This window comes from Lygodium microphyllum, chromosome 12 (genome assembly GCF_053477565.2).
Source record: "Lygodium microphyllum isolate KBCC chromosome 12, Lygodium_microphyllum_v1.1.10, whole genome shotgun sequence".
NCBI classification, from domain to species: Eukaryota; Viridiplantae; Streptophyta; class Polypodiopsida; order Schizaeales; family Lygodiaceae; genus Lygodium; species Lygodium microphyllum.
Window position 1 is genome coordinate 138,729,900 of NC_141146.1, and position 19,968 is coordinate 138,749,867.

At 43.1% G+C, this 19,968-nt stretch overlaps 1 protein-coding gene across 1 annotated transcript in view; it reads right to left on the reverse strand.

The window, feature by feature from the left end:
• Positions 1-3,755, reverse strand: part of LOC148028343 (uncharacterized) — a 159,381-nt gene extending 155,626 nt beyond the window's left edge. The window contains exons 1-2 of the mRNA XM_087689947.1: positions 3,029-3,755; positions 2,865-2,933 (exon numbers count right to left, since the gene is read on the reverse strand). Of these exons, the coding sequence (XP_087546073.1) occupies positions 2,865-2,933; positions 3,029-3,755 (796 nt within the window). The remainder of the gene's footprint in view (positions 1-2,864; positions 2,934-3,028) is intronic.
• Between the last annotated feature and the right edge of the window lie 16,213 nt (positions 3,756-19,968).

Genomic DNA, 19,968 nt, shown 5'->3' on the forward strand with positions numbered 1-19,968 from the left:
GCGCGTGTATGGTCGTTTATACTTACAGCAATATCGGGCGCGTGTATACATGCATGTAACAGCGCGTGTATAATTGCATGTGTGGGCGCGTGTATTTGCGCGTTAAGTCTGTCATAATACACGCTCTGTTACACGCGACACAGAGCCTAACTACAGAAATCCATTTCTTTTCAAAACAGAAAACCATTAAGTTTTAAAAATGTCATTGTGCATTGCAGTGTTTACAAACCATTACAAAATCCCACTACATGCACTTACAACAACGTAATATATTGAAAAATATATCTTCATATGGTTATTGAAAGACAAAGTATACAATAGAAATGTCATGAATTTGGAACAATACAGTGATGGATTGGTTAGGGTTCGATCTCATCTTCAATAAGATCCATCCTTGCCAAACGATCAACATCAATATCCATTTGATCAATTTGTAAGGCTACGATTAAATTTATTCTACTATCGCTATTTTGCCCATTGATAATGGTACCGATGCCTTGATCATTCTCATCATCATCACCATCATCCTCAATGGAAGGGTCATCCTCATGATCATGAGAAATGGCACTCTCATCCTCATTATCATGATCATCTACATTGGCATGTTCGACATCATCTTCTTTGCGGCTTGCCACATCCTCCATATGCTCCATATCAGTGAATGTATTATACATTACTTTGGAACGTGGTGCAATAGGGATGACATACCACCATTTACTGTCATGCACCATTGGCAGATAGATAACCTGCTCAAATACACATAATTCATTAATTAATTAGCATATCAAAAGTCAAGGGGTGCGCGAGCTTAGATATATATGTACATGAAACACATTTGTAAAAAAATGCATACCTGCTCACATTGTTGTGGCAATACGAGCCTATCTTTCTTTGTTTGCCAAAACTTTGTAGAGTCAATAGTTACATAGCCACTTGCATGGCGTTTTATCGTTGCGTTAGGCCCTTTTTCCACCACGTTCATTTGCCATTTGACATCCAAAACATACACAAAGAAGCGGCGAAAGTCAAGTCTGTATATGTCTTGGATTGTGCCACAATAATCATCAATTTTTCCATTGGCTCCCTCAAAGCTACTAATGACACCGCAATCTTGTGTATTCCTCTTTTCATCTATTCTTTGTGTTCGAAAATGCTTGCCTTCACACCATATAGCATTGAACATAGTGCACTGGACCAAAATATAAGCAATATCTATGTAAGCAATTAATGTGAATAAATATGAAAAGCCAATCACTTACAAAGAATGCAAATTTACATTTGTTCTATGTACCTTTAACATGCATCCTCGTGCATACTCCCATTCTTCCGCCGTGATATGCAGCCCCTCATCTCTCTCTGCTCTCTCCATTTCCTCATGCAACCAATCAACATGAATATCATTCGGAAGTGTTGCTAGATGCTTAGGGTACGCCTTACGAGAGCCATGTTGCCTCCGAAAGAGAGCTCTGTCTGCTTGACTTTTTGTCTTTGCATCCTCGTATCTTGTAACCCATCTGCTCATCACATCACTATTAAGGATGCAAGTGAAATTAAGATCATCAATCAATGTTCTCTCAATTACTTTGCTCTGTCCTTTTCCTTGAGGCACAATAGACGTCATCCTCAAGTCCTCTTCATTGCTCCATAGTCGCGGCAAAGAGCTATCCACCTGATCAAGAAATTCTGATATATATACAAGAGACTCTTGTATCAACCAACCCTCAGCCATGCTTCCTTCGGGCCTTGCACTTTGCCTCACAAAGTCTTTTAAGGTCTTCATGAAGCGCTCTAGGAAGAACATCCAACGGGCATGCACAGTGCCACATAAAGCAATTTCATCCACTAAATGCACAATGAGATGTAGTTGACTTGTGAGAATGGTTCGCGGAAAAGTCTCCTCTACCATACAAACCACCTCCACTGCCATAACACGCGTATCATCCAATGTGGCTGGATCAATTGCTTTGGAACTAACATATCTGAAAAATAAATGCACAGTACGTTATACCTCATGCACATTCATTTTGCAAGGTATAATGAAGGGTGATCTTACATGGGATTTACATACCTCACAAGCTCGCCCATCTTATAAATACATCTTTTCAAACTCCTGTCTGCACAATGGTCGATGCTAGTAGGTAGTATGAACTGCGCAAATAAGAGCACATGTATATTTGGGTTAGGGCATTACAAAATTTAATTTCAACCTACAATAATTGGAAAACACTTACTTGGAGCATCTTGTGCCAATCGTGGGACTTCAACCCATGTAGTTGCTCAACCCCTCTTTTCTTAGTGGTTGTAAACGCTCCCTTCAACGATCTCATGCATCCAGTGGGAGTACGCAAAGTGGTGATGGCTTGCTTTACCTGCTTCTCCTCCTTCTTTGATATAATCCAGGGAGCAGGCGGAAGACGAACGTGCCCACCCTCCTCTCGTGGCCAAGCTTGACGCATACGTCCTGCGACCTGCAAGTCCTCCCGTACGCTAACATTGTCTCTTTTACCAATAACATGTTCCCAAATACTAGATCCCACATTCTTGAAGATGTGCATGGGATCAAGAAGATGGTTGATCTTGAGATGGGTCCAATATGGTAGCCGGAAAAAAATGGAGTACCTACACAAGGGATTGCAGACTGTCATCTTTATTCCAACTTTAGAGACTACACAAAACAAGATTGAAAACAATGGAGATGTACCTGTTCATGCCATCTGGAGGAAGAACATTTGAAGACTCCCAAATACGCTTCCAATCTTTTGCACGAAGTGTCTGTGGATGAATGTTCCTCTTACTAGGAGCATATTTAGGGTGATCTGATGGGAGAAATCGATGATGATTATCGAATATGGTCTTACACAAACCATCAGCATACTCATGTACCAATGAAGGGCCACATATAGGACATGCATGTTTACCCGATGTCCTCAAACCTGTTAAAATAAAAAAAAAGTTAGAATAATAAAGTCAATAGTTATAATTGATATAGCTAGTAGTATTAGAGTCGGGAGGTAGTTAGAATTCTTACCAGAACAATCGCTGTATCCTGGAAAGTCATGCATTGTCCACATCAACACTGCTTTTAAGTTGAAGTGTCGAGAGGAGGGAGGCCTACTAATGTCCACTACCGCAACACCTCTCCATAGTTCCTCCAACTCATCAATCAACGGTTCAAGATAAACATCCATATGCTTGACTTTATGTTTCCCTGGAATCAGAAGGGATAACATAAGATGTCCCTTCTTGATCGCCATTGATGGTGGAAGGTTGTAATTCACCAACACAACCGGCCACACGCTGTATGCGGTGCTCTTGAAACCAAACGGATTCACTCCATCCATACCTAGGCCAAGTCTCAAGTTTCTGGGCTCTGTTTTAAAGCTGGGCCACTCATCTTCAATATGCTTCCAAGCAGGAGTGTCTGCAGGAATTCTCCACATGCCATCATCCGATCGATGCGAGGAATGCCATGACATGAGCTCTGCTATGGATTTGCACTTGAACATGTGTTTGATGCGAGGAATTATAGGAAAGTGTCGCAAGACTTTACGAGGTACATCAAAACTCTTCACATCTGTTCTATACCTTGCTTCACCACAAGTGGGACACTGTCGAGCCTCCTTATGCGTCCCACGAAAGAGAATGCAATCATTGACGCATGCATGTATGCGATCATAATCCAATCCTCCAAGAGATGTCACATAGCGCCTCGCTTTGTCTCTTGAGGTGGGTAGTCTATTCCCCTTTGGAAGCATGTTTGATAATAGCCTGCATCCAATATCATCAATTAGCCCATAACCCTAAACCCTATACTGTAAACCAAAAACCACTAACTGAAATTTGCAAGTTACAATGCTTACTTCAATAATGCGTCAAGACTTGCATTGCTCCATCCATAAACTGTTTGTATATTGAGCAGTTCAAGTGAAGCACGTAAAATAGAGAATGTGCACCCTTCAAAAACCGGTGTCGATGAAGCGTTGTAGAGATGCTCTTGTTCCATATCATTGTCGTCCACACCTTTGCGATCATCCCTAAAAAGATTCCGCACCATGTCATCAAACACTTCCTCTTCCACAACTTCGTGGGGTGCAGGGCTATTGTCATCCCTTTCCCACTCATCTCCGACAACAGATCCCGAAGCTCCAGCATCATCTCGTCGACGCTTTGCATGCTCTCGCCGTGCGTATGGCACCATGTTAGGGTGTGGTACTGCATCCTGCTTCAATCACAGTATATATATTACAACGCGCTCCATTAATTTGCACACCATGAGTTATTTTAATACTTTCAATTCACATCTTCTCACCTCTAAACCTGTTTGAATCCATTCTCCATACATCGAGATGTGATTCAATGTAATTCGACGCGCTCGTACAATGCACCCTTGACATCGATTACACGTACACTTGATCCTTTGTGCCAGCCACACGTCGCGATCACGATGACGCATTGTCTCATCCTCACCAGAACTGCTTGAAGAGGATGATGACATGCTATGTCCAAAATAACCAATACAGAAGTAGGATCAGTTTTTAGTGAAATCATACACATCCTATTCACAAAACAATGGATACACAAGAACAATCAGTTTTTAAAAAAAGTATAAACAGGCTCTGTGTCGCGTGTACAGGCGCGTCTAAAATGTATTCTGCTGCGCTTTTACACGCGCTTTTACACGCGTGCTTTTCGCGTTTACCTACCGCGCGCGCCGCTTTCTTTCTTTCAAAAGCCCTCTTTCAAAACACTTCTTCTTCTTCTTTCTGCGTCGCTTTCTTTCTTTCAAAAGCCCTCTTTCTCCCTCTTGGACTACCCAAAAGAAGCAAAGGGTGCAGACAACACAGAAAGGGAGAGAGAAGCAAGAATCAACGAACTCACTTTTCAAAGACTTTTCAAAGAGGTTGGTTGTCGTTTGTTTGTTTTGGCAAATCTGTCGCTTTCTTTCTTTCCACCCGTGCTATGTGTACTTGAAAGCGACAGAGGATAGAATTCACACACATTGTATATGTGCTTAACTATTTATTTCTTGACAAACGACATCCGTCAAGATAGAGGAAAGAGAGAAGAAGGAACCCTTGTGTATGTGTTTAGTCATTTCTCCCTTGATGGACAATGTCCGTCAAGATAGAGGAAAGAGTTTTTGTTTTTCATGAATTTCGTCACTAATTCTAAATGAACTTCTTCTTTTGGCTTATGATCTTCTACTAATTCGATGTTTGGTATTATAAGAGATATGTTTATTTTCTAGAATGGTAGATATATGTTGTAGGTTATATATTGTAGGAGATATATTGAGGAGATATGTTTATTTTTTATATGCATGTTTTGCTTGGTTCATTGAGGCGGAATTTCGACGCTTTGCAGATTCTTCATGGATCCAGGCTCTTCCTCCGATCCGTGGGCATACGCCACTTGGATGATGGAGATGATAAACCATTTTGGGCGCCATCCTAATCCAGTGGAGCTGACAGAGTATATGTATGCCCATCCTCCTCCTAGACTCCCAGGTCACACCGCGCCCCCAAGTACACAAGCCTCTCCACTGCCGTCTACGCCTGCGAGTCCGACGAGACGTACCCCTGCGCATACACGCTCACCGAGGAGACACACCCCTGCATGGACACACTCACGCACACCCTCCTCTGTACCGTCACGTGAGGGATCACGGCCACCATCACGTGCTCCCTCACAGCCACAGTCACGTACACAGTCACGTGCAGCCACCCCTAGTCATGGCTACTCCCGTAGTACAGATGAGAGCCGACGCCGCAGTAGGGAGAGCGGGAGTGGAGGATTATGCGGCGGGTGCTTTGGTGGGGGGGGTAGTAGGGCACGCGGTGAGAGAGGGCATGGAGGGAGGCATGTACGAGGAGACAGTGAGGAGTCGGAGGAGGCGAGAGAGGTGGAGGGAGAGATTTTCTACGATGTTACGGATAGGGGCGGGGTAGTCATGGATGCGAGAGGGAAAGAGGTGATGGAGTATATGCGGGGGGTAGTTTCAAACATGTATAGAAACTGTTTTGTAAAATTTAAAGATCAGGATAGCCGGTTAGTTAGGGAGGTCCTAGATAGTGTACATAGTCGGTACCCCAATCCCCCACGAGCGACATTCTCGGATGTATGGGGAAGGACGCGAATAAGGGAGATCTTAAGTAATAAAATTCTCACCTTAAGAAACTCGCGTACGATGATGGGCTGAATGTAGCTGCGGGTGGCTATCCTTGTGAGAAACCTGCCACTGCCCACAAACGCGAGTGGAAGGAGGCAAAGAAGCGCGCAGAGGGAGGCGTGAAGAGCAGGCAGCATGTGGAGGCACGACGGATCCAGATGGAGACCATTGGATCGTCGCATTTCGGATCTGGCGGCGTCGAGTCGTGGGAGGCAGAGTTCGTAAGTAACTTGCCTCTTTATTTGATTGTTTGCCAAATTCATTGATTCTATGATTGTTTTGATCTTACAAACTATCTTGATTATGTTACAGCGACGGGTTATGGGGAGAGGGCCCACAGCCCACGAGACTGGGTATGCTCGCCGCAATAGCAGACGTGACACGTGGGCCATCTTTAGAAACGAGGGACGTATTACGGATGCGCAGTTTGACGCGGCCATGAGACCATACGGTCGACAGGTACTTGAAAACTCTAAATGAATGATTTCGGTTTATTTAATTGCATATATATGTATACTTACATACGGTATATTTCTTGAACAGGCACAAGCTGCTGATGCTCCTGCCCCTGATGATCCAGCCGCCACTGCTGATGTTCGTGCCACTGCTCCTGGTGGAGGCGAGCACCACTCATCGGAACATACCGATGCGAGCTCCTCTGATCATGGAGAGAGCACAGGGTCCTCATCATCCTCTGATTAGCTTTCAGAATACTGTAGGATGTGGTTGTACAAAAATTTTTTGTAACTGAAGCCATGGGCTTTTTTGCACCTAGCTCCCTATTTGACTTTGTATATATTTGTTCCTAATTAAAGCCATGGGCTATTTTGACATATGGACTCCCTTGTACACAAATGTATCATGTATTGACAATGTATTGAATCGTGAGTCTTGAGTCGTGTATTAAGTTTTAGATAGTAATATTGAATCGTGTATTCATAGAGAGTGAGTCTTGAAATCTAAATCACTCTTTTTTTATGGTGCAATGCACCAAAAAAAAATCCAGAGAGTGCCTTTGGGTGCCTGGATGCTGGAACAGCATCCAGGCACCCAAAAGCACTCTCTGGATTTTTTTTTCCCCTCTGCAATCGCGTGTATAAGCGCGTGTCATCTGTCAAAATCGTGTATATTTGCGCGGATAGTCTGGTTAGATTCGCGTGTAAATTTGCAGCAAAACTGCGCAGAACACGTGTATGGGGTCGTGTATTCGCGCGACTGGCTGTCACTGTACACGCGCTTTTACACGCATGTCTCTGGCCGCGATGATACACGCGCTATTACACGGGCCCGACACTTTTTTCCCAAGTCATTTTGTGCGGCCAGGAGCGCGGGTATGAGCCCGATCCCTTGTAGTGATTACGAAGGAATGGAATAGCATCTCCTAACACGTTCAGTGAAGAGACTGATATTTCCAAAGAACCCTCTCTATGTGCCTTGAATAAATTATTGCATGTAAGGTTGACAGGGAGGTCATTGCCAGATGTAGTAGGAAATGTGACTGAAGGAAGGACTGAGGGAGTTTTATTTGCCACACACTTCAAGCGCTTCAACTGAATGACCAATGGAGGAGGGGAATCAAGATCCTCTATGTCACTAGGTTCTAACTCTTTTGAAGGTGGAGGGGGAGGAACTGTATCAGATGGAGGAGGTGGAAGCACACCCTTCTTAAGGCCTGAGTATGTCAAGAAAGCATATAAGTAGGAACCATAAGTGACATTTGTGACATTCCCTCTAGTTACTTTGACAAAATGTTGGTCCATCTTCGTAAGCAGGTAAGTACTCCAATCAATAGCAACCCCTTTTAATACCATCCTGCAAGCTGTGGACAAATAATGGGATGGTGTTTTGACACACTAACTTTCAAATAGGATCATTGATAATGGAAAAACACACTCCTAAAGTGTTAATCACTTTCTTAACATCCAGAATCCCTTTGGTCTGCTTCTGTAATAGCTTGAAAATCTCACCATTGGAGAATAATTGTCTGGCAAAGGGTTCTCCTTTGTAGGGAAGAGACAAAGTCTTCCCTAACCCTTAGGATGTCAATACCATGGAAGCACCATGAACCAGACTGGACTTCTTACTATATGATGCAAGAAACTCATCACATAGGGATGGATCGTCTGGAATCAATGGGAGTGAAGCAGCCACAAAAGTTGTAAGTCCTGCTTTCGCTATAGGCTCAAGAGCCAGTAGAGAAGAATAATCCCTATTGGTCAACGGGACATACTGGATAGGAGGAGGAGCTTGAGGCGCCATTCAAATGGAAAACACACACACCACAAACACACACAATCACGAGAATGCCTGCAAAACAACCAAAATAGCTATTAAAAAAGAAATCGATCAAAAGAAGTACACACATAGACAGATGTAACTAACCAATTTACCGCCCCAAACAACCCACATCCTAGAAAAAATTTGGCATGATCTCTACACATATGTGATCGAAAACTTCATGCGATGCAACAAGCAGGCACCCAAGACCTCGTATCAAGTTTAAAAAAAAAGAAAAAACTACAAACTGCCCCCGTAATCGTAGCACATAAGCAAACCATAATACCATAAAAATCTAATCAGGACCTGACCATAACTTTGACCAACAATTTCAGCCAAGAGGACTTTACGTGCCCATCCCACGAAGTGTGTTTATTAAAAAGGGAAAAAAGTGCAGTGAGGGGAAATGGTTTTAATGAGGGGTTCATTTTAAGAAATTATTAACAATAGGTGGCATTTTATTAAGTTATAAATCTTAATAAAAAACCAGCGGTTCATTCTTTAAATTTTAATTACAAATTATTAGGGTGAAACGGTGCTTAAATGAAACCTGGACTGCGATTTCCAGATTGGGATCTCTAAATGCAAATTTATTAATTAGAAATTAATGGTGATGTGGAGTACTTTTTTGCCAGCGCGTGCTTTTTTATGACGGCTGGTTCCTTTTTATTAAAAATTAAAGTGCCTCTGAAGCGTACATAGTGCGTGCAAAGTGAACGGTTGGTTGATTTTTATGTTATTAGAAACCGTGTCTTTAGCGTGAATACGCGTGAAAAAGTGGGTAAATATAGTTTATTTTAACAATTAAATGTGGTTAAGGGATAAAGAAAATGAATAAAGCTTTAAAAAAAACCTGGTAGGGGTGTGTATGCAAAGACTGAAGGCGCATTGAGTAGTCCCAAATACAAGGAATCCAGTCAAAAAAGCAAAAACCACTAACTGAAAAAAATAAAGCACCTTAGTGTTTTTGTTTTATTTTTATTTTTAAATTATTTTTTATTTTTAAAAAAATTATAATTCAGATGTGTTTGAATTTTCTACATTATGTGTGTTTATTTTCTCTTCGTTTTTAAAAAATGATTAAAATGGAATATAGCACATATGAATATGTTGTGAAGTATAAGGGTGGAATTTCAGCAATCCAACAAGTATCAACAATGTGTTTGAATTTATCCATGATTTTTCAGCTGATTTTTGAAATTTAAAATGAATTTTCATGAGGTGAAGAATTAAATTTAGGATTTCGGCTTTAAGTAATACTTTGGCCATTTATGGAAGTATTTCCAATGGAGAAATTATTGGCAAAAGGGGCAAGGTGATTTATGGAATTTTTTGAAATTTTTTTGGAAGTATTTCTAAATTTTTACCAAATTTTAATGAATTTTACTCATTTTGCATGTATTTTTGAAAGAATTTTGAAGTTTTCAAATTTCTACAATTTATTTTCTTGAATTCCCACTTTAGAAAATAATGAAATGATTTCAGCAATGTTTAAAAAAAATTAAGATTTTTTTTGCAAATTTTTTGAATTTTAAATGACTTTTTGAAATTTTTAGTATTTTATGTGTATTTTTATATATTTTTCAGGCTTTGAAATTAAAAGTCAGTACCCAAGTTGCGTGTGAACAGCGGAAGATGACTGCGTGTGAATGGTTGACTGCCACACACCACCGCACGGTCAAGTCGGAAGCGCGTCCTTGCGTAAAAAATGCCCGAGCAACGCAGAAACACGGGCACACGTGACGAAGGAACAAAGGAGGAAGAGGGGCAAAGGGGCAGAAACGGGGGCTAACACGGGAAAAAAACGAGGGTTAGAAGAAGGAAATTAGGTTAGGGTAGGAACCTAAGTTAATTAGGTGAGTGGAGGAACCTAAATGAATTAGGGTAAGTTAGTAAGTTAAGTCAATTAGATTAAGTTAGTAAGGTAAGTAAATTAGGTTAAGTTAGTAAGGTAAGTAAATTAGTTAGTGGAGACTAACCAGGGGAGGAGGAAATGGAGGAAATATGTGGGGGCAGCGGTGGAAGAGGCGAGGAGGAGAGGAGGCGGGAGGAGGAAGACCAGGCAGAGGTGGGGAGAGACGGTGGAGAGGAGGCAGGCGGTGATAGAAGGGGGGAGGAGGAGGAGGCGGGAGGAGGAAGACTAGGCGGAGGTGGGGGAGAGATGGTGGAGAGGAGGCGGGCGGAGGTGGAAGGGGGGGAGAAGGAGGAGAAGAGGCGGGAGGAGGAAGACCAGGAGAAGGTGGGGGAGAGACGGTGGAGAGGAGGCGGGTGGTGGTAGAAGGGGGGGAGGAGGAGGAGGTGGTTGGTGGTTGGTGCCTGCAGCCAGCGAGGAGGGAGGAAGGGGAAGGGCAGCGAGGTGGAAGGGGGGAAGGAGGAGGAAGTGGTGGGTGGAGGCAGCAGGGGGTGGAGGCAGCAGGCGGGAGACGAAGGGAGTAGGAGGGGATCGACGAGCTGGCGAGGAGAAGGGGGGAGGAGGACGCAGGGGCGTGGATGAGGAGCCACGAGCGAAGGAGAGGGAGACGAAGGGAGCGCGAAGGGGATCGAGGAGGCGACAGGGAACATGTCACGGTTTTAAAAAAAATGAATATTATGTTGTTTTTTTGTAGTTTATTTGATGATTATTTTAATTTGGTTTGTTTGTTTGTTCGTTTTTTTAAAAAGGGTTTGTGTATGTGTGTTGATTTTGTTAATGTGGGGTTTTTTTGTGTGTGTGTTTGCTTTAGTGTTGTTTAATGTTGTTTTTGTTTTGTTTTTTTTTGTTTAATGTGGGTGTTTTTAAATCATTGTTTTCTTGTTGTTTTTGTTGATGTTTTTTTAAAAAAGTGTGTGTATGTGTGTTTTTTGTTTGTTTTGTTTTTTTTTTGTTTAAAGATAAATTTGTTATAGGTGTGAAAAAGGAGCATACCCCTATCCCATGCGCATGCGTGGGGCGGGAGTAAAAAAATTTGCAATGGGGGGATCAAACGGGGCAGGGACGGCGACGTGCGAGGCACCGAGGTCATGGGGGCGTCTAAAGGCACGTAAAACCAAAAACAAGCGCGTTTACGCACGATACGAGAAACACGGCTACACGGCAAAAAGCAAGAAAAATTAATAAAATCCAAACCATATGTTGGATCGAAAACTGTACAAAGGAAAAATGTGCCGGGAGATGAGGGAAAAATGATGGAAAAATACAACACTGGGTCCGGGGAAAAATCAGGGTGTTCACATGGAAAAAACACAAAAAACAAGCCTAAAAACGCTTACGTGAATTAATATCGAAAAATTCGCGCATTGGAACGAAGTGCAAAAAGAAGGAAAAATGTGCAGAACAATGTGTGCAACAACCTATCATGGCAAAAAATGGTTCCAATAAAGATAGGACGTGTTCACATAGGAAAACTCCCAAAAACGAACTTGAAAATTAATATGAGAAGAACCAATTGCCGGAACGAAGTGTGATAAATAAGAAAAATATCCATAAGAAAGGGATTCACAGGGCTGGTGCATTGAAGCTCAGTTGGGAGGGAATTAGGAGGGGTTCACATGGAAAAAACACAAAAAACGCACTCGAAAACATTCAGAAAAATTAATAACTAAAAATCCAGCAGTTAGAAGAGGGATAAGGAAAAAGAAAAAAGTGGGAAAAAGGCTAGCAGGACACGTCTGTCAAATTAAACTTAAATTCCGGTGAAAATAGGGCATATTCACATGGAAAAATGTAAAAATAGGCACGAAAAAGGGCTCGAAAACCCACAAAAATTAATAGCGGACCAACCGTGCAACGGAATGACACGGAGTAAAAAGAAAAAATGTCAAGAGGAATGGGTAGGACAGGGCTGGCACCTCAGATTAGTGTTCCGAAGTAATAAAGATGTGTTCACATGGAAAACCGTCCAATTTATAAGAATTACTTAAAAAATTAATAACTTTAGAACCGTCGGTCGGAATAGGGTTTGGTAAAAAGGAAAAATTGATAGTTCAAAGGGATGAGCAAGGCTGTAAGGTTGGATGTGATTCTCAGTGAACGTAGGGTGCGTTCGCATGAAAACATCACAAAACAAAAAATAAAGGCAATCGGACAAGGAACAACCTCAGGGACAAGGTGAAATAGAACAGAAGAGTGGGGAAGGGACCCCAGCAGGGTAAAATGAAGTCATGGCATAAATGCATAATCATAACAGAGTATATGCATGGAGGTATACAACATAGACATACAGGGACGCATCCCCACACTTAAAAACAGAAGGTGTAGGGTTAGAAGAACTTGACCCATATTGTCGAGGAGGAATGTTGACTATCGAGGTTACGTCTTGTATCGTTATCAGCTGCACGAGGTACCAAGGCATCTTCACAGCACACGTCCTTCGTGGCAGGGACTATGCGGCAGCACCTAGGGAGGTAGCTAGTTGAAGGAATCACAGAAAATTCATCGATGACAAGGGATATTGCACTCAACTCACGATCACTCAAATGGAATGAAAGAGCAGTCACTCGCCCCATTACTAGCATCACTCGAGGAAATAATTATGGAGCCCAGATCTCACACCCGCTTTAGGAATCAACAAGGGGATGGTGCAGAGAGAGTATGCCATGGTGCACAATTGATGGTGCATAAGTGCGTCCAACCTCGTTTGGCATAGGTGCAAGGAGGAAGGCCAGGGAGCCTTGCAGTGCAATGTACAGAACACAATGACGTGTCTCGTGCTGATGGCAGAGACCCATCCCGTGGATGCAGAGGGAAACAGAAACGTACCTGATTCCAATGGTCGTAATATCCCTCAATCCTCACCTCTTGAAGAAACGCCAGTCACACTCAGCCCACCCTTTGTCTTACGCTCTGTTGAAAGATACAAAGGGCAGCCTATCCCTAAAACCCATTTATGTAATCCTTACTGTCACTTGTGCAGAGGTTGTATGCCTTGTGCGCTTTTGATGGTGCAACTGTGCATCCCACTCTGTGCTGGCATACAATGCAAGAAGGAAGGCCAGGGAGCCTTATCATACATTGTGCATTGAGAGGCCCATCCTGTGCGTGCAACACTCCATTCACACATCTCATCTCTCATTTGATTTGAAGGGAAAAACTGGTCACTCACCCCACCCTCTGTCTCACTCTCTGATAGATACAGAGGGCAGCCCATACGCACATCCCCATCCTGTTAGGATGAAAGCTCGCATCACTCAAGGGGTTGGTGATGAAGATCATGTTGGTTGTTGTCATCAGGATCTTGAAGACGAGGTGTACCCAGGGAGGCAGCCAACAAATCTCGTACTTTGATGATTTGTAAGAAAAGTCGTATGTTGAGAAGGGTAGACGGACTGATATTGCAGAGACAGTGCACCCAAGGAGGTGGCTTCAAATTACTTGCTAAAAAGGTTCTGCTGGTGAGTCAGCGATCCTGCACTGCAGGATGTTACCACCTTTTTCACAGTCAGCTTCTCGCCCAAGGGTGTTTCCACCTTTTCTTGGAACGAGGCCTGTTATGACATGGAATTCTTCCTTTTCTCCCATAATAGTTTTGTTTGTTTGTTTGTTCTTTTTTCTTTTTCTTTTGTTTTCCTTTTTTTGTTGTCCTTTTTTTTCGTTAAGAAAGAAAATGGTAGAAATACCATGTGTCAGGACCAACCTTACCACCGTTGTTGGATCAGACGAGAAGAGGGGTTGAGAGGTATCTACAAGGGGTTAGCAGAACGAGACCGCTTCATGAGGAGAATCATAAGGGATATCAGAAGCACGATGAGAAGGACAGTGCGATGCCCAAAAGGGGGAGGGTAGGTCAACTGTGATTGTCAAGTTCCCCAGGGAGGGAAGTACATCTTAAGACGATAGCCATTGATCAGGAAGGGATCATCAGAGGCATCAATGGTCTGCACCTAAACAGAGCCGTTAGGATTGATAGCAAGTACCTTGTATGGGTCCATCCACCATTGTTGAAGCTTGCCAGGAAACTTGCCAAATTGTGAATCATAGGCTAGGACAAGATCACCTTCTTTGAACTCCTTGTGCTTGATGAAACTGTCATGATAGGCTTTGCGTTGCGCTTGAGCGGTTTCCATGCACTGTAGGGCTATCCGTTGTATCTCATCCAAGCATTCCAAGTGCAGGAGACGACGTTGCAGTGACTCATCATCTCCCAAGCGTTCTTTAACTACCACTCGCAAAGAGGGAAATTCCAGCTCAACAGGGAAGACGGCTTCTGTACCATACACTAGCTCGAAAGGGGTCTATCTTGTAGCTGCCTTATGGGAGGTTCTGTATGCCCAGAGGGCCTCTATAAGTTGATCATCGTAGTCACGATGATGGGCGGAAATCGTTCTTGTCAGGATCGAGCAAAGGATGCGATTGGTGACTTCAACTTGGCCATTGGCTCTGGGGTAATAGGGAGTGGACTTACGATGGTAGATCTTATACAGTTTCGTCAGCTTCTCCATAATTTTGTTAAGGAAATGAGTACCTCTGTCACTTACCAACTTGAGGGGACTGCCAAAACATAATATTCTCGTACATGAATAGGGCTACGCTGTTACCATCATCTCGCTTTAGGGCTTTAGCTTCACACCACTTTGTAACATAATCCGTACATACTAAAATGTATCTATTCTGCTTTCGTCTGGTAGGTGGATCAATGGGACCCACAAAATCAATCCCTCACTTCTCGAACGGCTTTAGGGGAAGAATGGGTTGCAGTGGCATGGCACTTGTTTTGGTGGGCTTCCCCATTCGCTGACAAGCATTACATCTCTTGCAATAGTCATATGCATTCTTGTGGAGGGTCGGCCACCAGTATCTTGCTAACATAGCCTTCTTGGCTGTCGCTTCTCCTGCGAAGTGTCCACCACATGGTTCGTGATGGCATGCTTTCAATACTATGTCGATTTCATCCCCTGCAACACATCTTCACAACACTTCATCTTTGCCTCTCTTGTACAATGCACCGCCTAGCAAGGTGTAGGGGGCTGATTCTAATAGAAGCTTCTTCTTCTCACGGCTTGAGATGCCAGGAGGATACTGTTGAGTTGCCAGGAGGTTGGCTATGTCTACATACTAGGGAGTAACTATTTCAACTAGAAATAGGGAAGCATCAAGAAGGTCTGGATCATCCTATTCCTCTTCTTTAGTTTGAGGGATCCGTGACAAATGATCAGCTAGGACATGGGAACGGCCAGGCTTAGTGACCACTTCAAAATCGAACTCCTGGAATAGGAGCAACCATCTCATCAGTCGACCTTTAACATCTGCTTTTTTCATTAGGAAGGACAGGGCTTCATGATCCATATAGAGCTTGAAATGCGTTGACAATAGATAGTGTCGAAACATCTCTAGTGCAAACACCATTGCCAAGCACTCAAGCTCTGTCACTGTGTAGTTCCGTTTCCTATCAGTGACCTTTTGGCTTGCAAAATAAATGGGTTGATCTAATTTAGAGGGGCCCTTTTGACATAGGATAACACCTAGCCCTTCAATTGATGCATCTGTGTGAGATCTGTGTGCACATGAAACTCCTTTGTCCAGTCAAGAGGCTGCAAGATAGGTGCTTGGATAAGGCATTGTTTTAGGGTATCAAAGGCTTTTTCACAGTCATCAGTCCAAAGGAAATCAACATCTTTCCTTAGGAGCTTGTGCAGAGGAGCTGCCTTGGTTGCAAAATGTGCAATAAATCTTCTGTAGTAGCCCATATGGCCAAGAAATCCTCTCAATTGCTTGAGGTTTGTTGGTGCTGTTAAAGTGGCAATCTTCTCAATCTTCGCTGGGTCTGTTGCAATCCCTTTTGCCGAGACAATATGGCCCAAGAGAACTCCTGAGGAGACGCCAAAGACACATTTGTCGGGGTTGAGAGAAATCCCATACTCTCGGCATCTGTCAAAACATTGCTCTAGGTGTTCCCAATGCTCTCGAATCAAGCTATAGACACAGAAGTCATTAAGATACACACCAATAAAATCATGAAGATGATTCTGGAAGGTAGCCATCATTACTCATTGGAAGGTGGGAGGAGCATTATAGAGCCCAAACGACATCACTCTATAGGCATAGGTCCCCCATTCAGTGGTGAAGGTTGTTTTGGATTGGTCCACTTCTACGATTTGGACTTGGTTATATCCACTGAATCCATCCAAGAGGGAATACAACTCATGGCCTGCCACTGTGTCCAATAGTTGGTCGGTAAAAGGGATAGGAAAATGATCCTTCTTCATCTTCGAATTGAGCTTTCGAAAGTCTACACATATTCAAAGTTTCGTGTTCTTCTTGGGCACTACCACAATGGGCGAAACCCATTCACTATTAGCCACGGGATAAATGAACTCTGCTTCAAGAAGTTTCAATAATTCAGCCTTCACCATAGTAGAATAATTAGGATTCATACGTCTTTGTCTTTGCCTTATAGTTTTGGCATCAGGCTCTAGGTCAATGTGATGCTGGCATACTGTGGGATCAATTCCCTTTAGATCTTTATATGACTAAGTAAACACATCTAAGTTCTCCTTTAATAGATCTCGTAGGACCACTAGTTCCTCTTCTGGAAGATTGAGACCCACTTTTAGGTGACGTTCAGTACCATTAGTATCCAGGAATGTTACTTGCATTTCACCCTCCACTTCACAGGTAAATGTCCCACGGATTGCTTTTGGATAGAGGTCTGACTCTTTCAAGGGAGTAGTGTTCTTGTCTGATGTTCCACTAGAATCAGTGTCCTCCTTCTGAAAAGATGACTCATTTGTCTGTTGAGGTTGTTGGAAGGGTATTAGAGCTTTGCTTGCTTCTGTGTGAGTAGTGATTTCTTCTGGACTTAGGGATTCATCTTCAGAGGATGCGTCCAGGAATGTCATGTAGCACAGACCTTCTAGAAGCCGAGGCTTTGATGGCTCTGGCTTCTATTGGCAAGGGGTATCATCATCATCTTTTCTCTGGACTGAACGGTTAGGGCAACAGGAGCCACTGGTGAACTTAATTCTTATGCCTTTAATCCATTGCTTATACACATTCTGCATACTTTGTGGTCCATTGGCCAACCCAAATGGAACCATGGTCATTCCATACAACACCCTGAGATCTTCGGCCTCTGAGGTCTCTGTAGGGACATCAACAAGATCATCCACTATCAGAGGATCTTCTTCATCTGTACTTCCATATCTTGCTTCGTTTTCTTCCTCATCATTTTCATCTTCTTCCTCTGGAGGTTCTGTCTCTGCTTCTGTAGAGGCTCTATAGGAGAAGAACAGATCTTCTACCTCTACGTTTGCTTCTGCTTCTATTATAGTCACTGTCTCTGTGACTATCTCTTGTCCTGTCTCTCCTTTGTAAATGCTCTGTCTCTATTCTGTCTCTGCGATTGCCATGTAACAGGGAGAACAGTACATCCATGCTTCTATTTCACTGTCAGAGGTGATTTTAGAAGTTAATTCTAGTTGAGGCAGGATGTATTCTCCCATGGTCAAGGACTTTGCTTCCCTTGGTAGTTGGATTACAGTGCCCACTGCTAGGGATTGTGCCTCTGTTTTCTTGGGGAAGATCTGTTTAACAGCCTCTTCATCTCGTGATGTACCATCTGTTACCTCATTGGAGGAGTCAGTCATGACTTCGATGGATGTGGATCCATTGCCTTTTTGCGATCCATACAATTTCAACACCACTTTGTTGGGTCCTCTGCCTAGGGTTAGGGTTCCTTTAAACCAGTCCATCCTAGCTCTCGCTTCAAAAAGTCAAGGTCTTCCCAACAGCAGAGGATATGAGGTCCCATAAGAATTTGGTTTGACCACCAGATATGTCAGCCAATAGTCTCTTTCTGCAAGGGTTGCTTTTACATATGGGAGGATGCCCAACGGTTTAATTCTGCTTTGGTCTACCAATCTGATAAGCCACTGTGTAGGTTGAATTCCTTCCAACCCTAAGTCCTTCATTCTCACATCCATCATTATGTTTATTGATGAGCCTCCATCAATCAATGCATTTGAAATAAAGCATCCTTCAATCCATACACTAATCTCTGGGGTTCCATGATCTAGGAAGGCATTAGCAACATCTACTTCCTTTACAGGCTCCGGGGTCTTATTGGTCTTGGTCACTGTTGAAGGAGTGATCCTTAGTCCATGTCTTCTTGTCAAGATGCTTTTGAATTTCTTTCGACAACTAGGAGACAACATCAGTAACTGTCGGAATGTTAAGTTTGGTTTAAAAGTGTCTAGGTCTTTTACCAAGTCATAATCTTTGATAGGATCCACAGGCTTTTCCAGCTTGCTAGGGAATGGGGCTACACCAATTTTCATGTTTCCTTTTTCTTCTAATAATTGCAGCATCGGCACTTCCTGTGTTTTTGGAAGTGCTTCTGTCTCATCTATCTCACAGACCTTTGGTCCTGTTTCTGGGACTGTCTCTGTAACTCTCTGTGGCACTACAATGCTCTGTACTGCACTATTCTATTCTGAACTACTCTTCCCTCTGCTGGTAGGTTGAACTTCACAGTCTTGGTAGGAGATTTGTTCTCTTCTTGCACAACTGGTCCCTTCTTCTTGGCGCACATGACAGTGGCAATTCCAACTCTACCAAATTGGAGACAGGATCTTGTACATTCTGTTGGCTATCAGTAGCATTGGCCTTGATAGGGGCTGGACTTGGACAGTCCTTTGTAATGTGGCCTTTGCCTTTGCATCGACTGCATAAGGGCTTGTAATCCATAGATCATCTAGGGTTTGGACAATTCAGGGAGATATGATCCTTTTCTCCACACCTATTCATTCCACTTTTGATCTCTGACCACCGCCGGACTGTTGTTCTCTGTAACTTTGAGAGGGAAACCTCCTTGGACCGAAATTAGGACCAAACTCCCTAGGCTTTGGTCCAATATCTTGTGTTGTCATTTTGGACTCTAACAAGTTGAATTGTGCATTTTCATCCTTCTGTCTTCGTTCGTGCATCTCTTTCAGAGAGAAAATATCCTCTGTATGGTTCTTCCAGAAACAGTAAGAACAGAAGGCTCCAGGAATGGTTGGTTTTCGGGTATATTCAGTGGCTAAATGTCACGCTTGATGAACTTTCCGCACCATGTATTAGAGTGCATCACATCTCTCCCAGCTCCTATAGGGGTGGATATATTGGCGGTATTCACCTTCAGCATCTGTAGCTGCTCTGTAATCACATCTGTAAGCTCTTTCTTGATACTTGCAACTGAGTTGGATAAGTAGTCCTTTAGATTTTCACCTCTTGAAGTACTTGTAGTAGGGTTTTGGGAAGCTCTTGTAATTACTGCATACATTGGTTGGGTCGATCCAAAAGGTCCTCTGTTCTGGTTATGATTTAGAGCTCCTGCTGAGACTTGGGGTTTTTGATTCCAGTTGGTAGGATTCCATTGTTGTTGAGTTGCCATCAGAGGAACTGTTTGAGGCCATTGTTGTTGTGGTTGAATCATCATTTGAGGCACTGTCGTCTGAGGCGACCACAATGTATTAGGTGCATTATATTACGGCACTGTTTGCATCTGGGATAGGGGTAGGGAACTGTCCCTGGGACTGCATTTGGTGGGTATACCATTCCTGGCATA